This window comes from Sinocyclocheilus anshuiensis, unplaced genomic scaffold (assembly GCF_001515605.1).
Source record: "Sinocyclocheilus anshuiensis isolate Anshui unplaced genomic scaffold, SAMN03320099.WGS_v1.1 scaffold2073, whole genome shotgun sequence".
Lineage (NCBI taxonomy): Eukaryota > Metazoa > Chordata > Actinopteri > Cypriniformes > Cyprinidae > Sinocyclocheilus > Sinocyclocheilus anshuiensis.
Genome location: NW_015551110.1, coordinates 131,168 through 143,067, shown reverse-complemented (window position 1 = coordinate 143,067; position 11,900 = coordinate 131,168). Strand labels below are relative to the sequence as shown.

General features: G+C 38.3%; 1 protein-coding gene across 1 annotated transcript; it reads left to right on the top strand.

The window, feature by feature from the left end:
• The first annotated feature begins 946 nt into the window (after positions 1 to 946).
• Positions 947 to 11,686, top strand: cp (ceruloplasmin). The gene is made up of 20 exons (XM_016453081.1): positions 947 to 1,148; positions 1,539 to 1,783; positions 1,863 to 2,075; positions 2,865 to 3,038; positions 3,235 to 3,489; positions 3,584 to 3,749; positions 3,851 to 3,990; positions 4,150 to 4,290; positions 4,384 to 4,428; positions 5,527 to 5,741; positions 5,822 to 5,972; positions 6,070 to 6,282; positions 6,693 to 6,900; positions 7,316 to 7,455; positions 7,544 to 7,672; positions 7,749 to 7,855; positions 10,375 to 10,594; positions 10,915 to 11,054; positions 11,141 to 11,303; positions 11,535 to 11,686. The coding sequence occupies exons 1-20, from the start codon at positions 991 to 993 to the stop codon at positions 11,573 to 11,575; spliced, it is 3,264 nt and encodes a 1,087-aa protein (XP_016308567.1). The 5' UTR covers positions 947 to 990; the 3' UTR covers positions 11,576 to 11,686.
• The last annotated feature ends 214 nt before the right edge of the window (positions 11,687 to 11,900 follow it).

Below are 11,900 nucleotides of genomic sequence, written 5' to 3'. Positions count from 1 at the left end.
TTAGTACTCACATGCTGTGACAGCCGCTTTCTGTGCATGTGCTTCGGATGTGTGCGCTCAGAAAACCATATATCAGAAGTTTAAACTCATATGGTTTAAAACGCATGATTTCAGCGCGATAAACATGACAATCAGAACCATAACAGATGTTTTTAGCAGGTCCGAGCTGTAATGGCACAGCTCTATTCTGGAAAAGGGGGCGGGGAGCAGCAGCTAATTTGCATTTAAAGACACAGGCCCGAAAAACAGCTTGTTTCTGCTTCCACTCAAAATAGGCATTTTCAAAATGATATAATAAATGATCTATGGAGTATTTTGAGCTGAAACTTCACAGACACATTCTGGGGACACCAGAGACTTATATTACATATTGCAAAAAGGGGCATACTATGTCACCTTTAAAGCATTTCAACTGCTGAGTAGTCAAGTCCCAATAGACAAACATTTCTCAACTCAACATGAGACAAATACCCCAAACCCTATTGATTTTTACGTAATGCATACAAGTTGGGGTTTTCTGGTCAGCAGTGTTTTCCACGTCAATCATACACAAACACACTCAAGAAATGGGGTGACTACTTTTCTTTACAAATCTTATCCAGTTCATATAATATTTTGTTTGCTTGGCTGGTATTGTATCTATAAATTGTCCAACCAAGACAACATAATGTCTCAAAATGAATTCAAAGCATCCCAATGGGCGATATTACACTGACTCAGGCACAAGCTTTATCAGACAGATGGTTGATGATTGCCAACAAAACTGACACAGGGTTTTCTGACAGACAGGAGTTTCCTAGAGTTCATCGGGTCACATACTGCCAGTAAATTCATGGAGTCATGTATTTTCCAGACTGCCCAGCTGTGTGTTTGTCTAAGTCAACTTGCCCTCTCCAGGTCTGTTGTGATTGGCTGACTGCTGTCACCCTTCATCATTTAAAGAGGTGAAGCATCTGCTCCATTTTGATAGTCACATCCCAGGGATCCAAAATGAAGGGGCTGCAGTGGACGCTGCTCGGGGTTTTGTGTTGTGCTGGAATCGTGTCTTCTATCACAAGGGAATATTTTTTGGCCATTAAGGAGATTCAGTGGGATTATGCTCCTAGTGGTATAAATCTGATTCAGAACAAAACCATAAAAGAAGATGAGTGAGTACAAACACTGTACAAAACTGAGTTATGAGTTGCAAGAAATTAGCTTATAACATTTTAGTAAACATTTATTCATTTTAAATGCACTCTAGTTGCTATTTAGAACTGATTATTATACTTCTTTGGAACTTTAATGACAATTTCACTTGTATATTGCTCCTGCCTATTATTTAATTTTTTTTAAATTTGCCATACATTGAAAATGAATGATTTCAACAATGAAGATGAATGAGCTCCAGTTGCTTTGTTTCTGCAGATATTTTAGTTGTCAGTGCGAATGCAGCTTTAGAGTCTGGATCTTCAACAAACCCTTAACCCTAAGTAATAAAGTTATTACTTCAGTGCATGTAAAAACTAAATGGAAAATTATGTTTTGGTGTTTGACAGAGAAGCACGGGTGTTTCTGGAGAAGGGTGAGCAGCGGATCGGGCGGGTGTATAAGAAAGCAGTGTACCTGCAATATACTGACGCCACCTACAGGCAGGAGATAGAAAAACCCAAGTGGTTGGGCTACCTCGGACCCCTCATTAGTGCAGAAGAAGATGACGTAGTTATTGTGCATCTGAAGAACATGGCCAAACGAGCGTACTCCATCCATGCACACGGCCTCAGTTACAACAAGTCCAATGAAGGTGATGTCAAATAAGTGTTTGGATTCCTTTGATCACATACTCTTGCTCACAAATTGTTTATCATGGGATTTCTCTCCAGGAGCACTATATCCCGACTCGTCAGAAAAGGTGGAGAAAGCTGATGATTCAGTGGCCCCTGAAAAGTCGTTCACCTATATTTGGACCCTATCGGCTTCCCATACTCCTGGAAAAGATGACACTAACTGCCTGACCAGAATATACCACTCGCATGTTAACGCCCCCAAAGACATCGCCTCAGGTCTCATTGGACCTCTCGTTATATGTAAAAAAGGTACAAACCTTTCTCTTCACTTCAAGGTTCAAATGTCAGGATCTTTCAGTAAAGTTGTGGGTTCAAATACAAGCAACTTTAATATGGATATATACTTTATATGTGACATGAGCTATTTTCCATTTCATGACAATGGAAACCAATTAACACAGTGATTTTCATATGATACACAAAGAATTTACAGCAGTGACAAATAACTGGACATTCATCCACTTAGAAATGTAGTTCCACTTCAAATATGATTAAACACAAATAAGAATAATTAATGTGAAAAAGAAGAATTTCATTAATTCATCATGAATTAATGAAAGAATTTATGGGTTTAAAAGCATTTTTGTCTGGCCACTTAGGGAAAAAACTCAGGGAGGAGTCAAAAAGTTTTATCTGATTTTTTATCAATATAGATCTGATATCTGTCAATATGTGCCACTATTAGAGCCGAAACTTTCTGTTAAGACTTGGAAAAAAAGTTGTAAAGAGTACAATAAGTTTTATGCATATTACGCAATGAGCATTTGAACAGACTTTTCAATCAGGGTTTCAGGAACCTAGCAATTTAACAAAAAACTTAAGATAAGTCTGTTCTAAACATCTGGCTAGCTGCTACACAGTGACAATTTGGAATGCAAATGATGACTCAAATGATTATGTACTTTAAAATTATTGACACAAATTCTTATAAAAAAGTTGACCGCCATGAAAGTCATTGTATACTGTAATTAACACACTTCAAGTTCTGATATAGTCCACTAACAATTAATGATTCTTTGTTGTTTGTGCAATTCTTAGGCTCTCTAGATGTGCATGGGGACAAGACAGCTGACTATCTTTACGCCCTCATGTTCACGGTGTCTGACGAGAACCTCAGCTGGTACCTGGATGAAAATATCAAGACCTACTGCTCAGCTCCTGCCAAAGTCAACAAGGATGATGAAGGCTTCCAGGAAAGCAATAAAATGCACTGTGAGTTTAGTAATAATGTCCTAGAATAATGTCTCAATGATAGCATGAACTGTGAACAGGCCATCAGATCAAACCCTGTTCTAGGCACATTTTATGAATTAGCTAGAATACTAGTATACTGTAGAGTATATCCTATGTACTACTATTTATTAAAAATAGTCTGAAATCTCAACTTCCTTTCTGAACTTTACTGCAGCTATCAACGGGTATGTCTACGGCAACCTGCCGGACCTCAGTATGTGCATGGGCAATAAGATCCACTGGCACTTGTTTGGGATGGGGAACGAGGTGGACCTCCACTCAGCCTTCTTCCATGGACAGATCCTGACGGACAAACGGCACCATGTTGACACCGTCAGTCTGTTCCCGGCTACTTTTGTTAATGTAGAGATGGTGGCAGATAATCCCGGCCAGTGGCTCCTCAGCTGCCAGGTCAATGATCATCTGGAAGGTACAGAAAGGCCAGATCTGACAATATGAATGCAAAAATTCTGCATTGTTATAATTGCTGTGTTGCATTTAATGACATTTCTCCCCACTTTTAGCTGGCATGCAAGCCATTTTTGAGATTAAGAAGTGTTTCCCAAATGTACATAAACCCAGACCGTTTGGAGAAGTGAGACAGTATTACATTGCTGCTGAGGAAATCATTTGGGATTATGGGCCAACGGGGATAAACCAGTATTCAGGGAAGAAACTAGCTGATGACAGGTAAAAATATGATTTTAATCTCTATACTGAGAGACATATTAAAGTCAAAGGGAATGTCCTTTTGTCCTTACATTTGAGCGTGTGTCTCTGAATATCCACAGTGTATCTGACACTTTCTTTGAAAACCGCAATGATCGCATTGGGGGCAAATACAAGAAGGTCCAATATGTGGAATATACTGACGACACATTCTCCAAACGCAAAGAGAGGACCCCTGAGGAGCAGCATCTGGGAATTCTGGGTAATTATAAAGCAGTTTCTATAGATAAACAAATGTTGTCGACAGAGCAGAATGAACAGCAGTGATTTGCAGATTGTATTTGTATTGAATTTGTGACAGCTTTGATTGTTATGAGATTATTAAAAGTATAAATTAGTGTTTATGGGATGTTTTTTTTAGGTCCAATCATCAGAGCAGAGGAAGAGGACACAATTAAAGTAACATTTAGAAATAAAGCAAGCAGGCCCTACAGTATCCAACCTCACGGAGTGCAATATAACATAGAAATGGATGGAACTCTCTACCACAACGTCCTGGAAGGTACAGAACAAACCTCTTTGAATAAATATATAAAAATGTATGACAGACTTAAACTTAATATCATTCTTTTCCATTCTTTTTTTTTCTATGCAGAGTCATACACTGCCAAGAAGCTTCGTGAACTCAAGAAAGAAGCAAGTAAGAAAAAGACCTCACTGATATACAGAAAGATCTGGAAATTAAGGGATAAGCAAACCCAGACTGTTGTCTACTAAGTCTAATATTGAATCAAGGCCATGGATCATTGCGCAAAAGTGTATTTTCCAGTCCTGGCTGGACTCAACAAATCAAACAAATCAGTCCAAATCCATGAGAGACCAAAGTTCCCTCTCTGAATTATCTGGGTGAGAGTGAACGCATGACTTGCTTTACCGAGAGCGAACAGAGGGGAAAACTGAATCAAGTTCACCCTATTCGCTTCCTTAATACTTGTTTCTGGTCTCATTGTGAACAATTCACAGTTCCATTACGCTATATGAAAAAAAAGTATTCATAATCCATTCACTAGCTATTGATCCATCCATTTTCTATACCAATATGTAGGGTTGCAGGGATTCTTTCTTATTCCAGTCAAAAAGCCCTTTAAAAATGGGTACTGCCGGTGTTTCATGGTCCACTATCCCATGGGTGTCAAATCCTGCACCTGCATTGCAGTGTTTATCTTGAATCCTAATATTCTAATTAAACACAACCAAAACCTTCCAACTATGATCTTTAGGATCACTAGAAACTTCTAGGAATGTGTGTTGGCTCTGGTTGGAGCTGAACTATACAGGACATTGACCCTCCAGGAGCAGGACTGGACAACCTTGCACTATCCAAGTCAAATCAAGTCAAGTCACCTTTATTTATACAGCGCTTTATACAATACAGATGGTGTCAAAGCAGCTTTACAGTGTTAAACAGGAAAATAATGTTTCGATAATGCAAACAAAATTCAACTCTGCTTTAACGCAGCTATAAAAAGAGGACAATAGTAAACAGTTTAGTTTTTTCCAGTTAAAGGCATCATTGATTCAGTGATATCATTGTCCAGCTCAGTTCAGTTCTCTTCCAGTAGTGTCTGTGCAATCAAGCCGACAATATTGACAAACATTAAGTGTCCCCATTCAGCTCTAAATCCATCTTGGTAATTCTTGGGTAAAATCAAGTCTGGTCCTTCATATTATTTATAAGGCAAAAAAACAATCACTGAATGTAGAAATGTTGAAGTTGTATGTTGTTCATCTCTTTCAGGAGTGGTCGAGCCACTTCCTGCTGCATTGGTCCGACCTGACACCACCTACCAGTATGAGTGGGTGGTTCCTAAGGATGGAGGACCGACCGAAAAAGATCCAGACTGCATCACCTACATGTACTACTCAGCTGTGGATCCCATTAGAGACACCAACTCTGGGCTGGTTGGACCTCTTCTGATCTGCAAACCCAAAACCATCAAATCAGGAAAGCAGGTGCGGGACGAGGATGCTGAGCATTTTCACATTTGTAAAATGTGTAGAGCTTTGCCAATATTTGTTTTTTTCCATCCCAGAAAAACGTGGACAAAGAGTTCCACCTTCTTGCAACTGTGTTTGATGAGAACCTGAGCTGGTATTTGGATGACAACATCAACAGATTTGCAAAACAGCCTAAATCTGTAAATAGAGAAGATGAAGATTTTCAAGAGTCCAATAAAATGCACTGTAAGCCTTAGTCACACTCCTTGAGAAAACATTTTGCATTTCTGCAGCACACAAACCATATATTTTTTTTTTGCTAATATTTGTTTTTCATTCACAGCGCTCAATGGATACATGTATGGGAATCTGAAGGGCTTGAGTATGTGTAAAGGTGATAAGGTGTCCTGGCATCTGTCCGGACTAGGATCAGAGGTTGACATCCATGGACTTTACTTTGAGGGCAACCGGTTCCTCTACAAAGACACCAGGAGAGACACCATAAACGTGTTTCCTCATATCTCTCACACTGTCATTATGGAGCCTGACAGCATGGGTACAGTCCCATCCCTTCTCTCTTTGATCTCGCTGTGACAAAGAACAACTATGTGCCACATTTAAAGTCTTATTATAATACCATGGTATTTTAATCAACTTAAAACAGTGTTGTTAAATTCTCATTTTGATCAGCTGACGTTCAACCAATGTTGTTCCAAATCTGTATGCATTTCTTCTGCGGAAAAAACATTTTATTTTGAAATATATTTTTGTCCATACAAAGTCAGTGGACCAAATTGAAAATTCTTCAAAATATCTTTTGAACCTCACTGAACATTGTTAAATCTATGCTTAAAACAGCAAAATCAGCATCACTTACATGATCACATAAATTGTGCATTTAAGAATAAACATCAGAGTTGTACACATATTGTGCTGTTCTGATGATGTAACCTGTGGCATCTGCAGGACAGTTTGAGGTGGGATGTAAAACCACAGATCATTATCATGGAGGCATGAGAGCCAACTACACCGTGGAGAAGTGCCGCTTCTGGAACCGTCAGTCTGAGACGATGCTACACCAGAAGAAGTATTACATCGCTGCAGTTGAGATGGACTGGGACTATTCACCCACCCGCACATGGGAGGAACAGATGTACTATAGTCTGAAAGACAGGTATTCCAAGTCCTTCACCAGAACTCATGAATACCATTTGCAAAGATTCACAATGAACACAAGTGGTGGATAGCATCATTGACACCAAACGTGGTTTATATGCCAAGCATCAACATACAGATGTGGATGAGATTTGAGATTTATGGTGAAAGGCAAGATTATCAGCGAATAAATGCATCGGTGACACCAAACCCCACTGGTTCTTGAGTGAGTTGTGACATAATGTGTCCAACTAAGTTTTAAGTGTAGCTTAGTTTGTTGTGTAGTGTAGTTTTGGTCTAAATTCAATATACAAAGTCTATTCAGGTAATATCTATGAAAAGAGAATTGTTTTGTGTGTGTGTGTGTGTGTGTGTGTGTGTTTGTGTTTGTATTACACGCAAGTTCTAAATCGTATTTATTTTGATAAATTCAGTCCAGGCAATGAATTCCTCAAGAAAGAAGGCAAATTCATTGGTTCAAAATATAAGAAGGTGCTGTACAGAGAGTACACTGATGAAACCTTCACCAAACCCAAGGAAAGATCTGCTGATATGGAACACTTGGGAATTATGGGTACATATTTATAGAATATGCTGTACATTGATGGTTGACTATAATTTGGTGTATATGTTTGTTAACCTTCAAAATATGCTCATCTCAGGACCCATGATCCACGGTAAAGTGGGAGAAAAAGTGAAGATTGTGTTTAAGAACATGGCTAAGAGGCCGTACTCCATACATGCCCATGGAGTTAAAACTGACAGTCCTCAGGTGGCCCTGACACGTCCAGGTAAGGTCTGACAGTTGAATATTAGACAATTAAATTTTTGTTTATTAAGTCTAAATGCATGTATTGTTTACTCAAGGTGAAACTCAGACCTATACCTGGTACCTCCCAAAGAATTCTGGGCCGACAGAAGAGCAGGAGGAATGCAGTGTTGGAGCGTATTACTCCACCGTAGATGTTATCAAGGTACCTTTTTCACCAAGTGAAACTAGGTCATGGGACCTTGTTCAAAACAAGTGTGATGTTTCCTAAAACCTAATGATCTTGCTTTCCGTCTTATGGCAATTCATAGCTATTTTACCTTTTGGCAAATTGGTGGCAAATTCATATCTCATTTGTACATTTTCATCTTATATGTAGGGTATGGCACTTGAGTGGTTCAAATCCTTTCTTTTTAATAGGATGTTTTCAGTCCATTTTGGTCAACATTACTCTAAAACGGCCCCATTGTCTAGTGGAGTCCCACAAGGATCCATTCTCGGCCCAGTCTTGTTTTCATTATATATGTTACCCTTAGGTTCTATATTTCATAAGCATGGAGTATCTTTTCATTGTTATGCAGATGACACTCAGGTGTATCTACCTTTGCAGAAACAGGATAAAAGCTCTTTTGAGTTGTTTACATGAAGTTAAATCTTGTATGTCACAATTATCTGAATTTGAATGAAAGCAAAACTGAAATAATCTGGTTTGGGGCTCCTGACACCCAAAACTCTTTTGACTTGGGCAATTTAGCTCCCTTCTGTAAATCTGCGTGGAAGAACCTTGGTGTCCAATTTGATAGTTCTTTGAAATTTGATAAACAGATCAACTCTGTGGTCAAATCTTGTTTCCTCTATTTAAGATCAATAGCAAAGGTTAAACTGTTTCTGGCCTCCAGTGATTTTGAAAGTATTATTCATGCTTTTATTTCTGTAAAACTAGATTGCTGTAACTCACTGTATGTGGGTCCAAATGGATGTTGAGTAGCAGAGACCCTTTGTTCAAAAATAACTGGGAGCAAACGTGACTGAATATGTAGAGTTGTATGTCTTGTTATTTTAATCAAAATATCAATAACTAACGATTGATTTTGCATGATCTTGCATTCCTGGCAGGCTGACAGAAATGACTGTCATTATGACCACTATCTATTTATTATCGCTATCCAATCTATTTATTCAAAGTTTCTCAAGATCAAATAATAATTCATAGTTATTCTATTCTTTTGACTCACTATTGAGTTGTTTACAAGAAGTTAAATCTTGGATGTCACAAAATTATCTGAATTTGAATGAAAGCAAAACTGAAATAATCTGGTTTGGGGCTCCTGACACCCAAAACTCTTTTGACTTGGGCAATTTAGCTCCCTTCTGTAAATCTGCGTGGAAGAACCTTGGTGTCCAATTTGATCGTTCTTTGAAATTTGATAAACAGATCAACACCGTGGTCAAATCTTGTTTCTTTTATTTAAGATCAATAGCAAAGGTTAAACCGTTTCTGTCCTCCAGTGATTTTGAAAGGGTTATTCATGCTTTTATTTCTGTAAAACTGGATTACTGTAACTCACTGTATGTGGGTATTAGCCAAGTATTGTTAAATCGTCTTCAATTGGTTCAAAATGCGCCTGCTAGGCTTTTAACAGGTACTCGCTAAAATCTGTGTCACGTGTTGTTTATTACGTCACTTCAGTGGTTGCCAGTGCAGTACAGAATTGATTTTAAACTATTGATTGTTGTATATAAAGCATTTCAGAATTTGGCCCCACCATATTTAGTGGATCTCCTTCGTATATACAAACCATCCAGGTCTCTCAGATTAGCAAATCAAATGATCCTAGACAGTCCAAGGACTAGATTGAAATTGAGTGGTGACTGGGCATTTGCAGTTTTTTTCAACAGGGGTAGCAGCTCCGAAGCGCTGGAATAAGCTACCTCTACATCTCAGACTGTCTCCGTCATTAGGTTATTTTAAACCAAAATTGAAAGTGCATTTACTTGAATTAGAGTTTGGTTCTGCAGACTAATTAGCAAGAGGCTTTTTTATAAGATTTGTTGTTGTTGGTCATTGTTTGTCTGAAAGTTAATACTGTGTAATTTTTATTTAGAGATTGCAACAAAAAATGTTGAGAAAACAAAGAAACAAACCATGGCTTTACTACAACTAAAACCAAAATAACATGGTTACTAAAGTTAAACCATGGTAACCACAAATTAATCACGGTTTTGCTACACTAACCATAGCTTAACCATGGTATTTGTAGTAAATCTGTGGTTATACAAATGGTAATCAATGCGCCAAAAAACTTTTTTTATTTGATGGGGTTGTGTGTAGTATCCTGAAATTAAAACTCTGCCTTCGAAGTGCAAAGGAGACTTCAGTCACAGTTGTTTTCAACAGAGTTTGACGTTAGCATATTGCTAAGCTAAAAGCATGATAGCTGAGAGTACACAAAATATAAAACGGGCCAGTTTAAATTAACTGAATGCATTTGTTTTACTTTTTTCAGTAGTATATGAAATGTAGTTCATCAACATTTCTCTTGACTCGTCCACCATTTTGGATAATTTATTTGAAATGCATTCAGTGCAAATGTGACGCTGCCTTAGAATTTGGTCCAAAAAAGGTGTCTTAGAAGGTAACACACTTATATCTGTAGAAGTTTTGGAAAGCAACCAGAGTCTATCTGATCGGTCTAGTCTGATGAGATCTGTCTTCTCATGCAGGACATGTACAGTGGCTTGATCGGTCCGCTGGTCATCTGCAAGAAGAGCCTGGCACGTACACTGGGGCTGAAGAAAGAGATCGAGGAGTTCGCTCTGCTCTTCGTGGTCTTTGATGAGAATGAATCTTGGTATCTGGATGACAACATAAAAGCTCATGTTAAAAACCCTCCCAATGCACTGAAGGAGGATGAAGAGTTTATCGAAAGCAACAAGATGCATGGTGAGTTCAATGTCTCTGGGTTGCATGATTTTGGTCATGGTTTTTGAGGATGAGGACATGTCAGACAGTTAGTAAGACTGCATTTTAATTCTCAAATAATTGAGAACTTCTCATAGAGTGGTTCTAGCACTTTTAGTACTGTTAAACACACCCTGTAAAATGTCCTTTCTTAATTAAAATATCATTGCCTCAGCATTAAAATATAAGCAACATTCCTGTTATTATTAGTCACCAAAAGCTCTAGTGTAAAATGGCCAAAATGTTAAGATAGGCCTGATGTGTTGATGATAAACTAGTGGTTATTCCGTTGTTCATCACAGGAATCAATGGTTTAGTCTACGGCAATCTTAAAGGCCTGAACATGAAGGTTGGAGATAAAGTGTACTGGTATCTGATGGGAATGGGAAACGAGGTGGACATACACACTGCACACTTCCACGGCCATAGCTTTGACTACAAGGTTATCCATCCATCCCACTCACATTTTCACACATGTAAAAAAATCTTCTAGAGCATCAGTGTGATGACCATGGGCTTTTCCCGCAGGTCAGCGGCACACATCGAGCAGACGTGTTTGATCTGTTTCCCGGGACGTTCCAGACAGTCACCATGCGTCCGCTGTATTCTGGCACCTGGCTCCTGCACTGTCATGTCACCGACCACATCCAGGCCGGAATGGAGACCACATACACCGTACTCGAGAAAGATGGTGAGTTGCCACGTTTATGAGATTTAGTAATTGGATGTACAAGAAAGAATAACATGTTTTACTACCCTGTTATGCGAAGCTTACACTCCAGCTCTTTAATACATAAAGTGAGAGCGGGGCATGTTGTCACATGCAAGCCCAGTTACACAAATGTTTGTTTCGTGATTAATTAAATGGGCATACTTTACCAACTACACAAACTAAATAATGTCATTTTCTTTATTTTTTTAGGAAAAAGGAGGGGCTTCCTGGGTTTGTTTGGTAGTGGTTGAAATTCTATATGCCTGTAAAAGGACGTTTGTGTTAATTCTTGCCCATGATTTTTCTAAATAAACACTTGTAGTTATTTGAATTACTTTGTGTTTTGCGAAAGAGCAGAAAAACATTTCTGGCTTGCTTAAAAATACTATTGAAATCAACATGGCATTCAAAATAATTTTACTTCATAACCTTCACCATCTAATCAAATTAAAGAATTTTTTTTCTTTTTTGCACAATAAGATAAGGAAAGAAGACATTAAATAGGGTTGACTCAGTAAGAAAATAGTAAAAGAAAGACATGAATTTTGTTACTGTAGCTTTAAAATATAACAAATA

Excerpts from the sequence above, each read along its gene's own strand:
- cp (XM_016453081.1), top strand. The coding sequence starts at position 991 with ATGAAGGGGCTGCAGTGGACGCTGCTCGGGGTTTTGTGTTGTGCTGGA. Across the intron at positions 4,429-5,526 it reads TGAACTCAAGAAAGAAGCAA|GAGTGGTCGAGCCACTTCCT; the intron begins GTAAGAAAAAGA and ends CATCTCTTTCAG. Across the intron at positions 11,304-11,534 it reads CACCGTACTCGAGAAAGATG|GAAAAAGGAGGGGCTTCCTG; the intron begins GTGAGTTGCCAC and ends TTATTTTTTTAG.